At 47.2% G+C, this 24,175-nt stretch overlaps 1 protein-coding gene across 48 annotated transcripts in view; it reads left to right on the top strand.

Moving 5' to 3' along the window:
• The window catches only part of Apbb2 (amyloid beta precursor protein binding family B member 2), a 382,955-nt gene that overhangs the window by 309,201 nt on the left and 49,579 nt on the right, over nt 1-24,175 (top strand). For 31 of the 48 annotated variants that reach the window (XM_087583035.1, XM_087583042.1, XM_087583036.1 and 28 more), the window contains 2 exon segments: nt 6,210-6,356; nt 8,462-8,589. In XM_087583035.1, the coding sequence (XP_087439161.1) occupies nt 6,210-6,356; nt 8,462-8,589 (275 nt within the window). 48 annotated transcript variants of the gene reach the window in all.

Raw genomic sequence — 24,175 nt, forward strand, 5'->3', positions numbered from 1 at the left:
CTGTTTAGGACACTGTCTGTGACTCACTCTGAGTCAAAAACCTTCTATGGGCTCCCAACCAACACAGCTTGTGCCCGTTGTGTGCCCTCATCTCAAGGAGCCACAGGATAGATTCGCACTGTGTGTCTCCTCTTAAGAAGCCTCAAGAGGGTAGGGACTGAACCTCACTCACCCTCGTAGGTCTCCAGGAGCTAATTGGTGCTCAGTGGATGTCATTACGCAGTAATTAAGCTAAAATGGCCATTGCTAAAAATGAGTGTCTCGGGATTTCATTGATAACATTTAACCTTTTAACTTTTTAACTTGTCTGCCTGAGTCTCCTTAGTTTGTAAGATCTATTTTGGTACCAGAGTCATTTAACCCCAGCAGTTAGAGGACTCACTGTGTAGTAGGCAGGGTGACACTTTGTGGACATTAGCCACCGTCTTCTTTCTGCCCATGTGGGCTGCCTCACTTTCACTTGCTCCTCATGGTCCAGGGGAGATCTGTGGCATTCCGTCACATCCTCTAATCAGAGGAAGAAAGAAGCCAGGGACCTAACTTAGCTGGGTGTGGGAGAAATGACCAGTCCTGGAGAGATGGAATCTTTTGGAGCCTGGAGATGAGGGGAAGTGAGCATCGGATGGGTCCCCACAATATGCCAGATGGTATGCCACTGCTTTGTTTCTTTGCGATCTCCTGGCAGCTCTCTCGGCTTACGTGTTCTCATTTCTCCCGCAAACTCAGAGTTGCAAAGGCAGACCACCTGCCGATCACACCAGAGAAACTGAAACCCCGGACTGTGGCATGATAAAGCCAGGCTTAGAACTGCTCTTTACCACCACACAGACCTTCAGAAGAGGTTCTTTCTCCCCAGGTACACGCTTCTCCCAAGATGGGACTCAGAATTAACAAACATGGGGCTCAGAGACAGCTCGGTCAGTAAAGTGGTTATATACAGAACTCAGTCCGAACTGCAGCACCCAGGTGAAAAACTGATATGGTGGCAGTGCCGGGCCTGGTGGCAGTGCATGTGTCCGTTCCCAGCACTGAAGAAGAGACAGTGGGTCCCAGGAGCCCACTGGCAGCCTAGTGTCATCAGCGATCCCCGGTTCCAGTAGAGAGAGGCTGCTTCACAAAACAGAGTGGATGGTTCCTGAGGAATAGCCCAAGGTTGACTTCCGACCTTCACACACGCGTGACATGCTCATACACTGAAAAAGAAAGGCTAAGGTCAGGAACAACAAGTGGCAGTCCTGGGGTTTGAACCAGGCATCTACACTCAGAGCCCATAGAGCAGTGTAACTCTGGATAGAGAACAGGGCCGTCCCTCCACAGCTGACATTCTCAGCACCTCAGCTCCAGACCAGCAATGTCTGGGGAGCTGCTAGAATTGCAGGCTCCTGAGCCCTGCCCAGAGCTGCTCCTTCAGAGACTCTGGGGCAAGGGCTCTCCTTTCTGTGCCCTAATACACACGCACGCGCGCGCGCGCACACACACACACACACACACACACACACACACACTCTCAACATATGTGTCCACATGCTAATATCCATTCAGCTAGGGAAATGCTTAAAACCCACTAGTAGAAAAGAATATTTACTGACAGTAATGATCGTAATTAAACGTTTACTGATTCTCGCTGTGTGCAGACTGTCAGCTTATTCAGTCACTGTAGCACTGTAAAGTGGGAAATGTTATCACTCCCATTGCACATATGAAGAAGGTGACGCCTGAAGTGGCCTACCACAGCGGCTTCCTGCATCCTGCAGAGCCGTGGCTGGGATCCACATCCATCTGCTCATACCATCCACACCCTCTGCCTTTGCTCGAGAGGAATGAGCAGCCATTCCAATGTTTATATTGATATTTTTTATATTCAATTCATCTTTTCAAAGTTTTAAAAGGCAAGAGATTTGAATAAATATTTTATTTGTATTTGTTTGTTTTTGTTTTCTTGAGACAGTTTTTCTGTGTAACCCTGGCCACCCTGGAACTCACTCCGTAGACCAGACTGGCCTCAAAGATCTGTGTCTGCCTCCTGGGTACTGGTATTAAAGGCATGACCCACCACTGGCTTGAACAAGTATTTTCAAGTCTCCCCTACCCCCAAATTAAGTTGTTTCCTAGATTTGGTAGGTCAGGGAACATAACGACTGCGTTAGAGCTTTCTGGCCACGTGGGGGCAGCACTGTGCAGTGCTGACGTTCTTTTTGGAAAGGGCCAGGCTGAAGCCACCAATGGCAGAGCACAGTAGTTCCTCCATACCATTTTGCTTTGACTATGCAGAATGTAGTCAAACTAAAGAACTTCGTAACTGTGCAAGGCAGTGATTTTAATAAATTCATGATGATGATGATGGTGGTGGTGGTGATGATGGTGATGATGATGATGGTGGTGGTGGTGATGATGGTGGTGGTGGTGGTGGTGGTGGTGGTGATGATATAGTTTGGGCTTTTGTTTGTTTATTGATGCGATAAAACATGTTCTGGGTGTGCTGTAGTAGTTTAGGTGATTCTTTTTTTCTTTTAGGCCAAGAAAAATGCCTTTTGAATTTTTTTGCTGAGTTAGTTTAGGTTGAAACCCATGTGTTCTTGCACTCAAGGAACAAAAGGTAGACAGTATTCTTTTACCTTCCTGATTGTTAATGACCCTTATACCCTCAAAAGTGGTGAGTGTGACAATCAGTACATATTTATCTTGGTCAAAACCCTAGTGAATTTAGCCTCTGATGTGGAGGCTAAGGCCTGGACAGGGACCCTGTGATATAGTCAGGAAGGAATGGGCTTTGGGTTAGACAGGAGCTGGGGACCAGTTCATTGGCCAGCCATCCTGATTTGGTGAGCTCTAGATTCAATGAGAGATTCTGTTTCAGAAAAAAAGGTGGAAAAAGAGGGAGGAAGACACCCAACATTTACCTCCAGCCTGTACACGCATGTGCCTGCACATACATAAGAGTAGTACCCAAAGCCAAAGAATCCCAGGCCTCGCGATATCCGTATGTGTTGTGAGCATGGGCACGCGCGCGCGCACACACACACACACACACACACACACACACACGTACGTAAGAATGCATAAGTAAGTAAAGTGGGCTCAGTATATCATCCAAACCTAAAGTCATTTCTTTGAGAGGCAGGAGGGAAGTGACACGCTCTAAAGGACAAGGCCAGAGGGTGGGTTGTGACAGTGATTTTATGAACAAGGGCTTGTGTTGGAAACCAATGGGAGATGTGTTTAAGCTTTCCCTGCCCCCTGGAGAAATAGTGGCTTTTCAGCTGCCTCTGAGCTCAGAAGCAGGTAGTAGGTTTTAATAAATCAGGATGCTTGGTGAGTGTGCCTGGGTGTTTCTGACGAGCCAACCAGAGAAATAGAGTTTGGTTTGGGGGCTGAGAAAGCAGAGCCAGGCGAGAGAAAGGCCAGCCAGCAGACAAGTATGTTCCCTTCCCTGAAGCCTCCCCTGCTGCTCACACACATGGAGAACAACTGTGAGGGGCTCTGCCACAGCTGTGCCCCAGAAGGGAGGCAGCTGAGTAGCTTTTACAGTCTCCAGGACGGCCTTTTCTCTGGGATTTATTTGTAACAGACATCGCTCATGCGCACACTGACTGCCTAACAGCAAGCAGTGTTCCCCGGCCTTCCCCTCTAGCCTGAGAGCATCTGTGAGTGGTGTGCGTGATAGGTTGCTTCTGCGTTTAGCATTCCGTTGAGTTTATCCAGGAAGTATGATTAGCAGCATGGGCCGGGGACTCTGATCATGGTGCTGGAGTGGAGAAGGTTAGACCAGACTTGATGCTGGTCGAGTTGGGAAAGATTGTCATCAGTCTTCATTTCATTTTCAAATTTACATTTAGAAATGTGACAACTTCTTGAGAGCCAGTCTCTTTGCTTTCGAGGAAGAATGTGGCCCTTTGCCCCCCCCCCTTGGCCCTGGTCTTGCCAACTGGTGTGTAGCTCCAAAGTGACCTTGGGGTGCAGGGAGGGATGAGGGAACATAATGTAGATCATCTGGGAACAGCGAATCTCGAAGTCAAGAGCACTGTCCCTCCCGCATGTTGTTTCATGTCTCGGAGTTAAGCACATAGCTGATTTCTTTGGTTTATATGTGGATGGGTGGATGAAGAATGGATGGTTAGATGGATGGACAGACAGATGGATGGACAGACAGATGGATAGACAGTTGGATGGATGGATGGATGCATGCATGCATTGAATGGATAGATAGATGGATGGACAGACAAACGGATAGACAGTTGGATGGATGCATGCATGCATGCATGAATGGATAGATAGATAGATGGATGGACAGACAGATGGATAGACAGTTGGATGGATGCATGCATGAATGGATAGATAGATTTTTTATACAATATATTCTGGTTATGGTCCCCCTCCTCCAACCCCTCCCAGATCCTCCCCACCTACCAAAATCTCCATCATTAGAAAGCGAACAGGCATCTTTTTAAAAATGAAAATAATAATAATAAAACAAAGACGGGATAAAATAAAAACAAACCTGAATAGGAGAAGATAAAACAGAAAACTAAAAATTTTTTTAAAAGCCCAAGAAAAGGCATAAGAAACCCATATAGACACAGACCACACCTCACAGAGAAAGAGATCTTATAAAGATGCAAAATCAAACTGTAATGGTTAAGTACAAAACCTGTAAAATAAAAAAAATGTTCAGACAAAGCATTATAAGACTAAAAAACAAAACACGTTCAAAATAACTCAAAATTGAGTTAATTTTCTGTTGTCTATCTACTGCTGGGCATGGGGCCTGTCCATAAGTGTAATCTGCATCTCCAGTCTGGCTTAAACCAGTACAGGCCTCATACATGTTGCCACAGTCTGAGTTCAAACGTAAGTTAATCTGTTATGTCTAGAAGGCCTTGGTGCCCTCATCCCCCTCTGGCTCTTAAAATCTTTCCTGCTCTTCACAGAGTTCCCGGAGCCCAGGGGGAGGGCTTTGATGGAGACATCTCGTTAGGATGTAGTGTTTCAAGGTCTCTCACTCTGCATAATGTCTGACTCTGGGTCTCTGCGCTTGCCCCACCTACTGCAGGAGGAAGCTTCTCTGATGGCTGAATAGAGCACTGGTCTGTGAGCATAGTAGAATGTCCTCAGGAGTCATTTCCTTGCCGTGTTACATTAGCAGAACAGTAGCATTTCATTTTCTCATGGGTCCCTGGCCTGTCTAGTGTCAGGTTCTCGGCCACCTATGCAGTGTTGGGCATGGGTTTCATCTCATGGCGTGGGCCATACGTCCAGCCAGACAGTAATTGTTTGCTCCCATAACTTGTGTACCACTACTGCACCAGCATTTCTGGCGGTCGGGTCACCACTGTAGACTGCAGGGTTGGAGGCTGGATTATTGTTTCTCTTTCTCCTCCCGTTGCAGAAACATATGATGCTTTTTAGGTTAAAGGGAAACAATGAACGCTAGACCTTTTAACAGGAGGGTGGGGACAATAAATAAAATACGTCTAAATGTTAGAGAGTCTGTGGGAGTTGTGCTTAAAGGATACCCACAGCTCCATGTGATCCACAAGCATTTCAGGATTGGGTGCTGATGTTTCTGTTGGACTGCAGACCTTGCTTGTTATCCTGAAAGCCCTTCATCTTCTTCCCTCTCTGGGCAGTGGCCACTGTTTCATTGTCATCAGGAGGGAAGGAGACTATGCATGAATGCCATTGTCTTCTATTTTCTTTGCCTAGGAACTTAATAACACTAGGTTTCATGGGGTTACCCTTCTTACCATAGAAAGAAAGAGGGAAAGAGGAAGGAAAGAAGGAAAGAAGGAAGGAAGGAAGGAAGGAAGGAAGGAAGGAAGGAAAGAAGGAAGGAAGGAAGGAAGGAAGGAAGGAAGGAAGGAAGGAAGGAAGAGAAAGAATGAAATCTGCCTTGTCACAGGTCATGAGAACTTAGAAAACTTTGTACCCACCTGTTAACTCTGTAATTATGTTCCTGCTACTCTATTCAAGGGGGAGAAATAAAGTCTGAAAGCACAACTTTTATTAGACAAAGAAGGTCATCCCCATGTTTCTCAAAACAGCAAAAGTACAAATCTTCACAGTTTCACCCTCCAACAGTAAAGCTGAGTTGGGTGGTCAGCCACAGTGAGACGAATCAAGGTGCCGAGCAGACCCTGCAGCTGCCGGGTAGTTCTTAGCAATGTGAGACAGGCCGCCCCCCAGCTAATGAGTCACGTCTTGCCTTCCAGTGTTTTGCTGTGCGTTCTCTGGGCTGGGTAGAGATGGCAGAGGAGGACCTTGCCCCCGGGAAGAGCAGTGTTGCTGTCAACAACTGCATCCGGCAGCTTTCCTACTGCAAAAACGACATCCGGGACACAGTCGGCATCTGGGGAGAGGTGAGTCACCCGTGGAAAAGCAGCAGCTCCTTTCCTGTGTTCTGCCATGTTCTGTTAAACCCGGGGCTCTGTGAGACCCAGCGTGTGCTTGATGTGTTCACCAACGGCAATGGACAGATACTGCCAGCATGAAGCACTAGGGTAGCTTATGGGTAACCAACCCTGCTGCACGCCACTCAGAAGCACACCCCCAAGAAAGCCACCAGTGGCTGAATGTGTTCCCTGACCCTCTAACCCTCTAACCCTCCAAGGTCCATCAGCTCAGAAGCCTTCCCATTTGCATGTGCACAATGAAATGTCCATCTATTAACAGTTTGGGGGGAGACAAACCATGGCTCTCAGTGACATGTAATTCCCACTCCTGCACTAAAAGGTGACTAATGACCCTTACATTCTTGCTTTGGAACCTGACAGTCATTGCACATGACTTAGAACTGGTACCTGTGTGTGGTCTCACTTTTAATAAACTATTAGTTAAGATAATATCTGAGAGCTGGAGAGATGGCTCAGCTATTAAAGGCTAGGCCCACAACCAAAATGATAAGAGATAATATCCAAATTATCTCTTATCACATTAAGAATACATCAGACAGGGAAAGCCATACTCAAACTCTGACCTGCAGACACACAGGGCGTCCTGTGACACATCAAGAGCACCTTAAATAGTGCTCAGCACATGTCCCACAAGCAAAACGTGGGTAGGAGACTTGGCTTTCAGCCTGGACTGTTTGCAACTCCACTGCTAATGTCTCCCAGCAGTACATCACGAATGACAAGAGATTCTCAGCCTCTCCATGGTATAGTCTGTCCTGAGGGAGAGCCTTGCTATGGGGCTAGAATACATTGCTAGCCAGACTCACTGATCCTGTGCATGGAGGAAGAAAAGTTTTCTGTTGTAAGAAAACCCTTGTTGAGACTTCTCACTTCTCCCGGGGGCCATCCAGTCACCCAGGACTGACTCTGACACTGAAGTGTGATCTCTGAAGGAGAAATTTAATAGTCTTTGCTCTCCTCCGTCAAAATGCTTTCCCATCCTCAGCAGGGGCTTTACAAGAACGTTCGCCATGGTTTACACTGACATGGTTGGCAGACATTTGCAGATGCCATAGGTTTGAGGCGGCAGGCAATCCCATCGCTCAGGCTCTGTGGGGATGCTTTGGCCACCTGCAAATGGTTCATCTGCTCTTGAGGGAAGGCTCTCAATCATTCTGAATCCAAGCTGTAGACACTGAACACAGCATAAATACTCTCCAACAGAGACACAATGTCTACCTGCCTTGGCACAGCTCAGTCATTCTAAGACCCTTTGACATCATTCTCTGTACCAAGAGTGACCGATCCATCCCACTGGGATTGGAGCTGCACCAAGAGACCTCATGGTTCAGCTCAGGCAGGCTTCCCTGCCTTCAGTGTGACAGCATCTGGGTTGCCTTCTTGAGAGCCCACCCTCCGGCCGTACAGCGGATGGTTAATAGATCCTTTAAAATGTACATGAGGATTGCACGGGAGAAATGACGTAAAGCTAGCATTCCTGCTCTTAGAGAACCATTCTATATGGGTAATGAGGACGTGGACCCCCACAAGTCCCAACTGGAGCGCAAGAGCTGAAAACCCTCCCAGTGTTATGGCAGTGCCCACTACAGGCTCTGCCTCAGATCGTGGGCAGGTACTTAGCCCTCAGCCTCAGTGTCCCCAGCGCTAGTTAGAGACTAAGCTAAGCTCTCACAGAGCAGCTGAGAGTTCTGAGCACCTCAGACATCCAATGCAATACCTAACATTCAATAATCGAGCCCAGGGAAGCGAGCTGCCGTCTGTACGGAGAAGTACTACAAAGCCAGGCTCACCCTTTGCTGGCCACATCCCATGGACATAGGGTGCAAAAGTGGAGGCGAGGGCAGGGCTGTGGGTCAAGGAAGGGAGTGGGTCCTTGGCATGAAGAATGGGGAGGACTACAGAGGGTATTGGGGGGGGGGTTATAAAGGAAGATTCTCTGGGTCATTCTTGTTAGTAACTTGTCTAGATCCGGAAGTGTAAAGAGTTAAAAGACAAGAGCTGGCTGGAACACATCAGACGTAAGGCCTCCATGTTTTCTCCTTGACTCCCAGGGCAAAGACATGTACCTGATCCTGGAAAATGACACTCTCAGCCTGGTGGACCCCATGGACCGCTCTGTGTTACACTCCCAGCCCATCGTGAGCATCCGAGTGTGGGGTGTGGGCCGAGACAACGGCCGGTGAGTGCTTTGGGCTGGTGAAGCCTAACACAAGAAGTGTGACCGCGTGGTACCTTCCCAGTACGAGGCTTCTCAGAAGCTGACTAGAGATGCAGCAGGCTAGAGCGGAGTCTCTGCCTTGCTCCCCTGCCACCCAAGGTATCCCGGCTTTTTCCTTCCCAGCTCTGTCCTTCAAACTTTTGTCAGCTCTGACTCCTGCCTTTAGGTCTGCATTCTTCTCCTCCCTCATTTTACCAAGTTCCCAAACAATCAGACAGTCTGCACCTCTTTATTTCTCTCTTCTCTGTATTTCATTTGTAATCAGGGGTGTGCTTGGTTGCATCCCAGCTACTTCAGACTCATGCCGCTAATGGCGGTTCTTCATAAGGGCTTGTTTGAAGGGATCACGCATAAACCCGAACCTTCCATTTTTAAGTCAAACAAGGGTCAGGGGCTTGGATTTGGCTAATTCGTTTTTAAAAACTTGAGCAATTGTATTCCATGTGTGTTTCTGTGAAATTCTTCTGAAAACCCAAGGTACCAGAAGAACTCTGAATCTTCTATTCTCCACGGGGACAGGAAACTGACGTTCTGATTTTCATGTCATAGCTAATAACCTTAGCAGCTGTTATCACTAACATCGTACTTGGACCCCACGGTAGAATAATCGGCCACTGATACACAGTTGATGCTTCCGTTGTAGTCAGTTGTTTAGCAATTCCCAAGGTACAGAGCCATCTTCTGGTGTCTTGGGTCAATTCATAGGTCAGTTAAAGTATCATGTTGTTGAAATGGACAAAAATGTTATAAAAGTCATAAAAATTACAGGTGTCAAAGGAATGCTCTCCTAGACATTCTGGTTGGTTTAGTTTTTTGTTTGTTCGTTTGGAATTGAGTCACCTCGTTCTTTATAAGAAGAGGGTCTGCCTTGCCTTCTGCAGTCCTCCTGTATGTAAGCACCACAGTATTTGATTGCTTTTGACCAGTTGTACATCCTAAACCAGAAAGGAAGGCTTTTGGCTAGGTATTTGACAGTCAAAAGAATAAGCGTTTATGCTGTAGCCAGATGTGAGAAAGATCATCTGGCTGCCGACTGGGTCAAACATTCCTGAGGGCGTAGCACACCTTCGAGCTTTGTATCCAGAGTGAGGAGTCCTGACAGCTGTGTGTGAGTGGATAGCAGGCTCATAGACACCGGTCGGTCATTTGCTCACCTTCTCTTCAGTGAGTTACTTTTCAAAGGAACTCTCAGGTGGCCATTAGTCCTCTTTGAAAATACATAGTCTTGGTAGAGAGCGCTTACTTGTAGAGAGCGCTTACTTTACCGATTTCTGTTCTTGTGCTTATCGGCGCAGCAGGAGCCAAAGTGGAGACCATTGCATACTGGAACAACTAGGATCGTGCATTTGGGTGTTTTTTATTTTGGTGTTGTTTGTGGTGGTGCTTGACACAAGGACCCAGGCATGCTGGGCACGTGCGTCACCACTGTGGCGCATCCGAGCCCTGTGGTGTGTTTTTTGAGGTTAGATCTTACTGATGCAAGTTTTCCGTCTATTTCTTTAAAATAAATTCAGTCGCTTCGTGTGTGTGAGAGAACGTGATTTGGATTCTCAATGGCGGAACTGTGCGAGCTCTTTGCATCTCGTCTTCTGTCCTCTGAGAAATGAAGATACGACAGGGACCACGGCACACGTGCACATGCGCCAGCCAGTGTGTACCATAATTGGCACAACGCTGGAAACATGCAAGGGCTTAATGAGTGTTTACTCTTGATTTGTTTAAAGCAACATGCACTTTGCAGATGCAGCTAATTACATGGCTTCTATTCCAAGGCACTGGGAATGCAGGGGAGAGTCTACCAGCTTCAAGGATCACGGGGAGGTGAGGGTAAGAAACCCTTGCCAGTTCTGATGAGTTCAGTCCACCTGCAGGGCAGAAAGAGCTCCTCACAGCCCCACCCCCACTCGCATCCCCACCAAAGAGCACAGTGTAAGTTAGATGGCATCCTGTGGGTGCCTCCCTCTAGGCAGTCAGGGTCTCCATGTGTCTCAGTAGTTAGGGGCGGGGTGTCTTTGAGCCTGACCCCTTTTGGAGTAAGTCGTACATAAGGAACAAGTTTGCAGCCTAAAGGTTCTGTTTCTTCCCATTGGTCCCCTGAGCTTTCATGCCCTGAAAGAAGGAGCTTTTGTGTTTCCAATATATATTTAACTTTCCTTTGCCTTTGATTCTCTCTCTCTCTTTTTTTTCCTTAACAGCAATTTACAAGAGCAAATTCAATTTGTAATGCTGCAAAGGAAAGGGGTTTTTCACTTTGTATGAATAAAACATTAACAGTGTTTCATTTTGCCGGGGAAAACAAGGCCATTTCGCATTCTCTTTGGTAACGGTCCTCGCTGAGAAAATGGCATCTCTTGGGGGTGTTTCTTGATGTGGTTAAAATGAGTAAGGAAAGTGTGTATGCCAGAAGGGCACAGACCTTCCCCATAGAGCACTGCACCCCACTGAGCCGGGAAACTTCGGTTTCTGCAAATGTTTTGGGTCCAGTGTTTTTCTTACAGCTTTCAAGTGAGTTCAGTGTCTTTGTAGCTTCTTGGGTAGTCCCTTTACTCTGGACGAAGAGGTCTCCTGGGGGAGATGGATGATGATGTCCCTCCCACTGTCTTCTCTGGCTGGGTCCCAAAAGCCTTTTGAGCAGGGTAAGGCGTGGGAGTTGCCTCTAATGTTGGCTCTGTGGGGTTTGCTTATAGGGTCTCAGTTCTGACTGCAGCTTCTTCCCGGCTTAAGGAGGGGGCTGCCTTCTTCATTAGGGACCTGCTTGCTTTACTGCCTGGAAAAGCGGGGCTGCCTCCTCCTCCTCCTTGGCCACATCACATTTTGACTCCTTTAATCACAGTGAGACAAACATGGAGACCCTCCTTCTCCCAGAGACCAAGTCTGGTAAGGAAGCTTTGTGTATTCCCCAAAGTAGTGATGTGCAATGTCCTCGTCACTGTGTGGAAGAAGGCGTCCTCAGGCGTATTGATGGCACTAAGAGAGATGACCCTTCTCATTGGGTCTCCATGAGCCTGCCAGACCACCGTTCCAACAATAGGTAGAAGGGGTGTGGCCTCCCTGTTTCAAAGGCCTATGTAGACTTTAAACTCAGCATTTTTACACAATGGGAAGCAGCTTTCCCTTATTCCAAATAGAAGTATCAAACATTTGTGAACCCATCTCTCAACCTCAGGGAACTTTTAGCAGAGACTTCCCGCTTTTTCCCAATGGCAGATATGATCCCATCTTCTAGGACAGGGTGCCGAGATCCTGTATCCATTGGCCAAAGGCAGTTGAGCCTGGTGATCCCTGCTGTCTCCTGTGAGGGAAAGGGACAGATGGGACCATCAGAGTTTCAGATCTCATTAATGGGAAGCTGTCATGTTGGTGTAGCTTGTAAGATATCCAGAGTGTAACGTCTCAAGCAGTGGCTCTAAGCCACTGTGGGTAGCGACCCCTTTGGCAAACCCCCATCTCCACAAATATTTATGTAACGATTCCTAACAGTAGCAAAATTACAGTTATGAAGCAGCAAAATGAAATAATTTTACAGTTTGGTGGTTCCTGCAACATGGGGAACTGTATTAAAGGGTCGCAGCATCAGGAAGGTTGAGAAGCTCTGGTCTAGAGTCAACCTGGGAAACTGTTAAACCAGGTGACAGATCCTTTTCACACCCTGACCCCTCCCTCTCTGAGGCTTTGGATTGCAATACTCTCTGTGTTACTCAGCTTTGTGTGATAAAATGTCTTAGATAATTAATTTTTTATAAAGGAAAGGGTACCATGGTCCACGATCAGCTGGCACCATGGCCCTTAGGACTACGGCAGGGTGGCCCTACATCTAGAGGGAGCTGTTTCCCTCACCATGGCTGGGAAACCAAAGGGGGGAAGTATCCCCATCAGAGTCACGTTCCCAGGGCACCTTTATATAGCCCCTACCTCTTAAAGGCCCATCTCTCCCCAGCAGTTCTAGGGGTAGAGGACCAAGCCTTTGCGTGGACTGTGGAGGTGTGGGATGTGTCTCATCCCCGTCATGTGAAGCTCACTTTGGGAGAGCTACTCGGGGCAGTAGGCCCATCTGTTCACGTTAGCGGCAACACTAAACTGCTGGGGTTTGTTTATTAAGAAAAATGTGCCTGCATCCAACGAGTAATGATTGTAGGTAGAGCCGCATTGGGCCCTCTCTCATGAAGATAAAAGTTCCCCATAATTAAGAGTCGCCGTCATGTGTATGGAGGCTTCTTAGCGGCTGGTCCTGCGTTCTTACTCAGGTTGAATGTGTACCCTGTGAAACCGTGAGTGCGGATGTGGTTTGCACAGCACACCTCCCTAGATATCCCTTCTCTAGCTGTAGTGGTGACTGATTGTAGGGTCTTCGCTTGTCACAAGCATTCCCCAACTGTCGGATGATTATCTTTGGCTTCCTTGTTCTCTCTGGCTTTGATCCCAGGAAATCTTTGTCCCCTGAGTGTAGAGTAAAGGATTGTGCCTGGTGTCCCCTTCCCTCCCAGGTCACCTGCAGTGGGTTTTGTGAGGGACTTTGGTTCACGTTGCTTTCAAAGGCTTTTTGCCACACATAGCACGTCTTCCGGTTTCCAGTTTTGCTGTTTTGTTTTCTTTTTCAAACACTGCTCATTTCTGGTTGGACCTTGATAGTACTAGAATTATTTAGTTAGGAAGAGAAAATAAAATGAATTCCAGCTGCCCCCCCCCACCATCCCCTCATTCCTTTGCAGTACTTGATACTGAACCCAGGGCCCCACCATGCTATGCACCTTACCCCTGAGCCATGTCCCCAGCCCTCGCTCCACTTTTTACTGCAGGACTTGCGTCTCTTCACTGCTCAGTCTGGCCTTAAGCTTGCCCTTCAACCCCTGACTAAACCGTATTGAGCTCTACTACATTGGTCTCACAGTCTGGTATATTGGGGGAGGGGTGTAGCCTGCTCTCACTGTAACAAAATGCTGAGAATAATTCCTTTTTAAAAACAGAATTATTTTGACTCAGTTCAGCTCCACAAAACTCCTCCAGATATCTCTATTTCAGTATCCCCCAACCTCTTTTCTGGGTTCCCCGAACCATAAAGATCAGAGCCCTGTCCTGGGATGTCTGCCCTCATGGGAGTTTAATGTTCTCTTCATGGCCTTTGAGTTACCAGCTGCAATTCTTCCTTCTCCCTGTTCAAAGGACTGCTGCTGTTTTGGCTTTCTGGATGGTCCTGCCTGCACTTAAAAACGAACTGGCGGGACGGACGCAGACAGGCACCTGGGGTCTCTACGGCAGGCACCTCCACATTGGCAGGTTTCCTCCAGAGGAATCAGTGGCAGGTTCACAGGTCAGCCCTCACTAACCAGGAAACCCCTTGCTCCCGCGGAGGTCACACAGTGGCGATTCCTTGGCAGGGACTAGAGAAGCAAGGGTCTTTTAGATCTTCACAGTCTTTGTCCAAATTATCAGCTATGCCTAAGCAACAGTTGTCTTATGGAAACCCCCGACTCTGTTCCCTGCCTGTGGATCCTGTTCCCCTAACCCATCTGCCTTGTCTCGCCTCAGTGGGAGAGGATGGGCCTAGTGCTACTGTGACTTGAGGTGCCAGGGTTGGGTGATACCCAGGGAGGACATTGTCCTCCTCATTAGTGAAGAGGGTGTTGGGGAGGAGCTGTGTGAGAGGAGGCCTGGAAGAGAGGGTAGCTGCAATAGGGATGTAATATAAATAAATAAGTATAAATACATGGGAAAAAAGAAATAAAATACAATAAAGCTACACACTGAGGAAAAATGAGTTAGCACAGACTAACGGGGGCAGCTGCTTGTACAGTCTTGTCATGTCGTGGGCAGGGAGGGGCCATGCAGCTTTCCATGACTGTGACAAAACACCCGAGACAATGGCCTTTAAAAAGAGGAAAGATTTGCTCTAGCCTGTGACTATTTGGGTCCGTTGCCTTTACATCTTAGTTATGCATTCATGGTGGGAATATGTGGCCAGGAAGCAAAGAGGGTAACCAGGAGCCAGGGTCTTCATATCCCCGGAAGAGCGTGTCCCCAGTGACCTTTCTTCCTCCCACTAGACCCCACTCTTAAAGGTTCCACCACCTCCCACTGCTGCCCAGGGTGGAGTCCGAGCCCTTAGCACATGAGCCTTTGGAAGACATTTTATGTTCAAATTACAGCACAGGGCACTTGAGAGAGCTGCTTTAAGTGAGTGACTATGGCTACTCTTCTATTTAGCTATACCATACTGTGTCTCAGTGTGCATATTGGGAGTGGGGTTTCAGTTAGCTTTCAATCACTATGACAAAATGTCTTGAAATAATCACCTTTAATAGATGGAAGGTTGCTTTAACCCATGATCACTTATTTCCATTGCTTTCAGCCCTCACTTGTGCTGTGGCTGTGATGGTTTGTAGATGCTTGGCCCAGGATTCCCTGGCACTGTTGGGAGGTGTGGCCTTGTTGGACTAGGTGTGTCACTGTGGGTGTGGGCGTTAAGGCCCTCATCCTAGCTGCCTAGAAGTGAGTCTTCTTCTAGCTGCCTTTTGAACAAAAGGTGGGACTCTCAGCTCCTCCAATCCTATGCCTGCCTGGACGCTGCCATGCTCCCACCTTGATGATAATGGACTGAACCTCTGAACCTGTAAGCCAGCCCCAATTAAACATTGTCCTTATAAGAGTTGCCTTGGTCATGGTGTCTGTTCACAGCAGTAAAACCCAAACTAAGCAACACTTGGGCCAAGGAGACTTCCTTTATAAATAGGTAGGATTGGTCGATAAAAGTAGGTATTTCTGCCTGAGATGACAAGGAGTTAGTAGTAATGAGACAGTTGCTTGTTTGTTTGCTTGCTTGATTTTTTAAAGATTTTTTAAAAATTATGTCTATGGGGTGCGTGGTCGGGTATGTGCACATGTGTGCAGTGCCTGTGAAGGCCAGAAGCATCGGATCTCCTGGAGCTGGAGCTCCAGGCAGTTGTGAGTCATGTGATGTAGGTACCGGGATCTACCTCAGCTCCTTTGCAAGTGCAGCACGCACTTAGAACCACTGAGCCAACCGGCCCCTCCCCATCCTCCCCCACTTTAGCTTTTTTAGCTAATCTGAAAGTTCCCTATATTTTTGCTTCCCCATCGTTGCTTTTTTTTTTTAAGATGTGATTTACTGGGTCTCTGTATGGGAGATTGTTTCCGAGATTGAATCCAATCGAGGATTCTGTGAGCCAGGCAGTCATGAAAGATTGATGGACCCCAAGCTCTGCTGATGAAAGTTTAATCTGGGGTATCTGCCACCATGCCTCAGGGAGAGAAGTCTTTGGAGAAAGAATAATAATTCTCTCCCTGTGCCACAGGACTGTCGTGACCTCTAGAGTTAATTTCTTTTTAATACAACCTCAGGGTAAGCAGGGGCATCGGGATATACCTGACCATCCTGCCGACTTACATTGTAGTGGCCTCCTTGCCGCCTATCAATCACGACGAGGTGTTCACTGAAGTTAGAGCATAGAATAACCTTTAAAGAAAGACACTGTAAGTGACTGCCCAGAAACGTCCCCTCAGGGAATTCAGGTGGGCACTTTCAGTCGGGCAGTCACCGTGAAACTGTCACTAATAGTGACTATAGCAGCCAAATCCCTCATGCATCTCAGTGGTTCTGGCTCTGCTGACTGCTCTGTTTCTTGTTTCAGCACCAGACAGGGGCTTGCCCTGCTGTCTGTAGATGATGCAAAAAAGTTCAGGGATCCCTGAAAAACATCCATCTTTTGAGTCCTGAGTCCTGAGCCAAGTGATAAGTTGGTCTTTGGGGATGCAAAGGGGAGGAGATGTTCTTGACTACGACCATTTTCTGAACCAGTCTTCAAGGCACCCTCTTGGACCGTTCCGAGTAGTCTTGGTTGGAGCATTGGTTGAGCCACTCACATGAGGTAGTCCCGTTGGTGGCCAGCTGCAGTTCTCCGTGGAAGGCCTGCTCTGAGGGTTTTAGTGTCACAGCCCTTCAGATGGTACTCAACGGAACAGCTCTATTGGATGATCGTCAGGGAGACAGCTGGTGCACTTGCAATTTATTCAGGGTGAAGAGAGGCTGTGTGTGAACCTTGGAGAGTGGGAAGGAGTTTTCGGGGTGAATGTGAAATCATTTGGCTGGAGCTTAACTACTATGCAAGCCTCATTTGTATGGAGAGGTATGCCAGGATTTTTGGGTACTTGCTGAGCAAGTTCATACCGGGCAAAGAAGTTGTTGAACTTGTAGGTTTGCCAAGGGCTACATGGCCTTCCTCAGGTGGACAGTGTGGGGATCGGGCTCCACAGATAAGGTCAGAGAAGGGGAAAAAAGGAAGTCTTCACTTTGGGACAGACTCACAGGAGCTATCTGGGCATGGTAGACTTTGAGCTTTGACCTTTGAGGTTTTCCACCACTCACATAAACGAGGATGAGTGACTAAGAGCAGAGGAAGTTTGAGCTCTCGTGGGCAGAGCATCACTCTACTACAGCTCATGTCCCAGAAGATATGCATGCCCTGAGCCCTCCTTCCTGCCAATGAATGTTCTGTTGCCGCTTTTCAAAACCAGTTGTCACCTCGAGAGCTTTGATCTCAAATGTAATCACTCTGAGATTTTTAACTTCCTGTTGAATGCAGTGAGTAAGAATGGCTTGGGAGCCTCTAGGGACGAAGGACTTGAGAGCCTAGGTTTGAGCTCAGAGAGGATCACCACGGGCAGTTATATGGAGGTCTGGGAGCCAGAACAGGTCAAGAGGAGGAACTGGAGTGGGAGTCGCCATTTGAAAACCAGTTTTGGTTCTGTACTTGAGCTGTTGGGGGAACAAAGTTGGAGATGGTTATGTAGCTCCTATGGTAGAGTACCTACCTGCCTACAGTGCACAAAGTCCTTCATGGAGTCTCCAGCAATATCAATCTACTGGGGTAGAACATGCCTGTAACCCCAGCTCCTAGGGATGGAGGCACGATTAGTTCAAAGCCGCCCTTAGCTTCACAGAGAGCTTGAGGTCAGCCTGGGATACATGAGACCCTGTCTACACAGACAGACAAGCAAACAAAGCCAGGTACAGGAGTACACATCTTTAATCTCAGCACTCGGGAGGCAGCAACGGGCAGATCTTAATGGATTTAAGGCTCACGTGTAGTCCCAGGCCAGCTAGGACTACATAGTGAAACTCTGTCTCAAAGGAAAAAAAATTGAAAGAAATTTGACACGGACAGTGTGCTGGTTTGAATATGCTCGGCCCAGGAAGTGGCACTCTTAGGAGGTGTGGCCTTGTTAGAGTGGGTGTGGTCTTGTTGGAGGAAGTGTGTCATGGTGGGGGTGGGCTTCGAGACCCTCCTCCTAGCTACCTGGAAGACAATCTTCTGTTTGCCCTCAGAACAAGATGCAGAACTCTCAGCTCCCTCAGCACGAGTGTCTGCCTGGTCAGTACCATGCTTCCTGCCATGATGATAATGGACTAATCTCTGAAACTGTAAGGCAGCCTGGATTAAATGTTTTCCTTTATAAGAGTTGCCTTGGTCATGGTGTCTCTTCACAGCTATGGAAACCCTGACTAAGACAGTCAAGATTATTGTGCCCTTGACTGTCTGTGAAAGTTGTGACTTCCTGGTTCACTGTGACGGTAGCCAATAATTTGAAATCCCTTCATGGAGCTCCTCAGATATCCAAACCTTCCTCAAAAACCAATGTGTTTCAGAGCCCCCAGAACAGCATGGCATGTCCCTGAGCTTCTCACTACCAGACTGAGTGCATAGGTGTCAAAGCTGGGAATTTAAGCCCATAGCAGATGGTGCTTGGAAGAGTTGGGTTTTGATAAAGTACAGTGAGAATTTCTAAATATGATCCTATAAGGAATTCCTGGCCAGTCACTTGAGTTGCAACACTGCTGTCCTCCAGCCTGCTTGGGTCACCAAGGCTGTACTCTCCCTGCCCTCCAATCCTGGCCTCAGCCTCTCCAAGGACAGGAGAGTCATGCTTCCCTCCCTCAGAGTTCACGACCTTTGGATTCAGGTGTCACATCCCAGGTTTCAAGGTTATAACTCCAGCTGGGCACGCCTGTCTTCCAGGCGTCTTCCTGGAAGAATGCTCTTAGAAAATTAAAGGGCAAAAGGGAAGGAACAATGGCCAGGAGTTGAAAGCCATCTTGCTTCCCTACAAATGGTACCCTGTTTGCATCTCTCCATGTGGCACATACCCAGCCCTGGTGTCTCGTGTGTAGAGAGTTGGCCAAAGCTATATCCAGTGCCAGTATCCATCAGCAGGTGAACAGGAAGTGTCCAGACACTGATTCACACAGTGACATGCGGACTCTGGAGATAGCTGTACCTGGTGAAAAAAGAAACAAGACCCCCACATAACACAAAAAAATAATATATGGCTTTGTTAATATAAAATCATTAAAATTGTTAATATAAAATAAAATTATTAGGGGGGAAAAAAGGCCAAGTGAACTATCCATTGGTTACAGAGGGTAGAGATTACAAAGTCCGCAGAAGACACTTTGGAGAAAATAAAGAATTTAGGGCAGTTTGAAATTTAAGTTTAAAAAAACTTACTAAGTTAAAATGCAAGAACTTGATATAACGTGTGCCTTTTATTGTGAGCCACTGATTCATTTTGGAAAGCAAGGAGAATACAAAGTTTCATAAAGAAGCAGAGTGGGTTTGTAGTAACCCATCGCCCAGTAAGGTGTTTAAAGGATCTTTCCTACTTCCCCCATGTCTCGGGTTGGGAAGCAGAGTGTCTCGGGTGTTCTTTTCTTCCCTGTAAAGTTCCTAAGTCATAAAGCGAATGGCAGAGCTAAAAAATGTCTCCCTACATCCAGTTAGTATTTATTGACCAATCCAAGTGACACTTTTGGCTTTCTATGTGAATTAAAGAATCATAGAACATGACGGAAAGCACAGCCCGCCTCCAGAGGTGCTCGCCAGCTCGCTCACCAGTCTAGTTTCCGCCGCCATCATCGGGAATTCCATTTCAAAGACAAGCGGAGATTACCGAAGGCATTATATGTAACAGATGGAGGGAAATGTCTTAATATATTTTCCCTACAAATTCAGTGGCCTGCAGTCATTGTCTTGTGACCCTTTCATGCCAAAAGGAAATGGTCTGATTTATCTCCACCTACCCTCTGGCTTAATAGTTGCTTTGTCTTTTTTATTGATGTAACAGAAGCTGTGGAAGATATTTATAGGAAAGATAAACCCAACGCTATTCATTGAATTCACTAAGCTGGGGGTTGAAAGTAAAAGGAAAAGTTTCTTAAGGTACGGTTGGGAAGCCGTCCGTACTGTACCAGTGGGAGTAGGGAAGGACAGTCTATGCCTCATCTTCAAAGTTTGGTCCTGATGAGGTGAGTTTTAATTTTGCTCTCATTTTCATTGTAATGGGGGATTGAACCCAGAGCTTTGCAATGCTAGACAAGTTCTCTGCCACTGAGCTATAGCCCCAGCATAAAATTTGGGTTGCTGGCCATTCTCTTAAGTTTTGGAACCTCCTTTCAGAACAGAGGACTAAAGAGGCTTTTCGTGATCCAGAATGGGATGCCAGATATTTGCCTATTTCATTGTAAGTCAGCCACGTTTGGTCGGGTGCGCTTCGAACTGATGTGTTGTAAGAGCGATGTTCTTCATGCCTCTTTCCTACCTCCAGGTGTCAACCTGTGTGATTCCATTTTCCTCCTCATCTTTCTTGTTTGTGGAACATCTACATCTCCTAGGATTTTTTTTTTTTAAGATTTATTTATTTTGGGGTTGGGGATTTAGCTCAGTGCTAGATAAGCGCAAGGCCCTGAGTTCAGTCCTCAGCTCCGGGAAAAAAAAAAAAAAAAGATTTATTTATTTTATGTATACAGTGTTCTATCTGCATGTACATCTGCAGGCCAGAAGAGGGCATCAGATCCCATTACAGATGGTTGTGAGCCATCATGTGGTTGCTGGGAATTGAACTCAGGAACCTCTGGAAGAACAGTCAGTGCTCTTAACCACTGAGCCATCTCTCCAGCCCACCCTCTGAGAATCTTTTAAATATGCATTTTTAAGCCCTCACAGTCAGTGGGCCAACATGCTTGGCTCCAAAGTGCAGGCATGAACCAGAGCTTCATAGTCCTGCCCAGAGGGCGTATTGCACTGGGTGCTTGAGGCAAGTGACTATGAGTTCCATGAAGCACTTTGAGATCCAGCTATCAAGCATGTAGACATGTTAGGCAACACTGGGAACACTGGTGTTTTTATGACTTAACCCTGTCCCCACCTCTTCCATAGCCTTTCCATAAGCATCTGTATCAGTCCGTGCAGGCTGGCATGTGCTGCAGTAACAACTAAACCAAATACCTCAATGATTTGAAGCAGCGTCCTTCCTGTTGAGCGTCCACTGACAGTCGGAGGGAGGAAGCACTTCTTGCATTTGTCCTTATCCAGGGCATAGTCATTCAAGTATTGCCAGCTGTTCTTACAGCTTCTACCTAGAAGTGACGTTTCTTTAGGAGCTGCCTCTTAGATATCACACCCTGTGAGGTCTGTCTTCACCGCAGCCGTGTGGTCCCCTTGACCTTCTGGGTCACACTGCAGGTGTGAAGGCTCCCCAGGCTGGACTGTCAATTCCTTGACAGTCAGTCATGTCCTAGAGTCACACTGGACATGACTGAACACAACACAGGCCTCTGAGCCAATGCTTTAAAGTATTTGAAAGTCTGATGAAGGAAAGAAGAGAATTATCAGGAGTGTGTGCACGTTCTGATGTGTGTGCTTTACACGTTACTTGGGGTTGTCTGCTTGATCGTTTTTAGCCCTTACAGAAACTTAGCACATGTTGTACTCCATTATAGGTGAAGAAAATAAAGCCTATATTTTTACATGAATTGTTCAGTGTCGCACCAAACCTAGTCTGGAATCTTGACCTGTAACTGCTAGGCCAACACTGGACCAGTACATCTTAGTTTTCAGTGTGAGTGCACAGTTGCCTTACACTGAGGACTATGAGCAAGTGTCCTCAGATGAGGCACTGGGGGTCCCTGGCCAGAACCGGGCAACAGCAGGTCAGCGTGTGCACTCCCTGCAGCTGTCTCAGCCAGTTGTCACAGACTCGATGGCTGAAAGCAACGGGAATTCACTCACCCAGCTGAGTCAAAGGGAGGACAGGGCTGCTCTTGTTCTGGAGACTCCAGGGAAAAGGCTGTCCCTGACCCCTCCCAGCCTACCGTTGTCATTCTTTCATGGGGTCATGTCACATCAGCCAACCTCAACTGTCACAGTACACTAATAGTTCTTAACCTGACCCCATCTACAAAATGCACTATTCCAGGCTGGAGAGACAGCTCAGCGGTTAAGAGCACTGACTGCTCTTCCAGAGGTCATGAGTTCAATTCCCAGCAACCACATGGTGCCTCACAACCATCTGTAATGGGATCTGATGCCCTCTTCTGGCCTGCAGGCATACATGCAGGCAGAATGCTGTATACATAATAAGTAAATAAACCTTAAAAAGCAACAACCAAAAAAAAAAAAACCCACTATTCCTTTCAGGCATCACGTACCTACAGGTCTCAGAGATGGGAGCTGGTCTCTGGAGTTGTTTTGGGGGCAGGGTGGGGGTGAGGGGGTTCATGTTCCCTTCCCCATTGCTCACCTGCCCTGCTCTTGCACCCCCCCTCCACTCTCTCCCTCATGGCGCTACCTGTCCTGGGAGCATCACTGGGATAAGATGCACTCCAGGTAGATTCCACAACCAGCCTTTCCGTGCCCATCTGACCGTGGGCAACGTAACCCTCTGTACCCCTAGGTAGTGAAGGAAGCCTTAGAGCCTGCATGCAATGGGGTGCGAGATAATAGTAAGATTCTAACCCTCCCACAGCACGCCCACCCTCAACTCTACTCCTCTGCACGATGGTGCTGGGTGCAGTGGGCTGGAGTCTGGGGGTTGCCCGAGAACGTTCCTACCACGCCTCCTCTATTTTATTTTTCCCCGGGGCGGCTAAAGCAGAATGTTTGTGAACTAATTCATCATCCTTTCCCAGAAGGCTTATTTCATTTCATGGGTGAACAGTTCTTGCTCGAGAGCTGTATCTTCTTCCCAGTGATGTATAACATGAGGTGGTGTCAGCCTTAAGTCTGTAGACAGGTGATGCTCTTTCTCCCTGGTGCTCAGTCTGGAAGCCTGGGCAGCACATGTGTTCATGGGTGCTTCAGGGGACACACAGGCACACAGCAGATTCAGGCCTTCGCCTGCCTCGGGCCTTTCTAATTCCTTCATTTCCTTCTATTTCCAGGGCAGCTAAAACAATGTTTATGAGCTAATTCTAATCATCTTTTCCCCTTCTAGCTATCTATGTATGTATATATGATGTATGTATGTATATATGTATGTATGTGTCTATCTATCTATCTATCTATCTATCTATCTATCTATCTATCTATCTATCTATCTATCTATCTATCTGAGAAAGGGTTTCTCTGAGTAGCCCTGGCTGTCCTAGAACTTACCCTGTAGTCCAGGCTGGCCTCAGATTCAGAGATCCGCCTGCCTCTGCCTCCCAGCTCCTGGGATTAAAGGTGTGGGCCACTCTACCCAACTGTACTTTCCTATTTCTAAACTCACATGCAGAACCTGGTATCTCAGCAGTCAAGAATTCTGATAATAAGTAATAAATATTATAGATAATACATATTTATAGGAAATAGGTCCAGGCATCAGAATAAGCAGTTGTATAATTATCAAGAAAAGAACACTCAGCAGGTTAGGGTAAACTCTAAGTTTAGACTATTCTGGCTACATAGTGACTTCTAGGTCAGCTGGGTTTCCGTAGTGAAGCCTGTCTAATGATGGTGGTGATGGTGATGATTATGATGGTGGTGGTGGCGGTGGTGGTGGTGGTGGTGATTATGATGGTGGTGGTGGCGGTGGTGGTGGTGGTGGTGGTGGTGGTAATAGTCATCAAATAAACTGATACAAAGTACAAACTTCGAAGCCTGGAAGCCATTTTTTCCCTCAAAGGTTGTTAGCTTTACTGTATTCACTATCTGCCTTTAGAATCTAAAACTATAGCCTAGTTTGTTTAGAAAATGGTCTCTTCTGACATTTCCCTTATATTTAGGACATTTTATCCCAGTGCTAAAATCTTGATACAGGTTACACTCCCATCTCTGACACGGTGACGTTAGTAGTGTGAGACATTGAAAACTGTGATATTAAACCTAGGTTGTTTTACTGTTAGTCATGTCCTCCATGGCTGTAGAATAGGATGACATAGGTGTGACCCACTGTAACTGTGGAATGTGCATCGTGGCCATGGACTTCATTTAGACCCTTAGACTCTTTGACTGCCCAGCATCATTGAATAGCAGTGACTTTTACCATGGGGGGGAAAAACAAACTGAATTCTTGAGTCACTTGAATACTTACTGTGATCTTGTTTAATCCTCACCGTCACCTTGGATAGATTTAGAGTCACCATGGAAACAGAGGCGTGTCTGTGAGACTATCTCCAGTGAGGTTTAACTAAGGAGGGGCAAACCCACCCTCATCCTGTGGACTGGGGTCCCTGGCTTGGGGGATGGGGTCAGGGAGCACAAGCACCAGCATTCAT

This window comes from Rattus norvegicus, chromosome 14 (assembly GCF_021556685.1).
Source record: "Rattus norvegicus strain SHRSP/BbbUtx chromosome 14, alternate assembly SHRSP_T2T, whole genome shotgun sequence".
NCBI classification, from domain to species: Eukaryota; Metazoa; Chordata; class Mammalia; order Rodentia; family Muridae; genus Rattus; species Rattus norvegicus.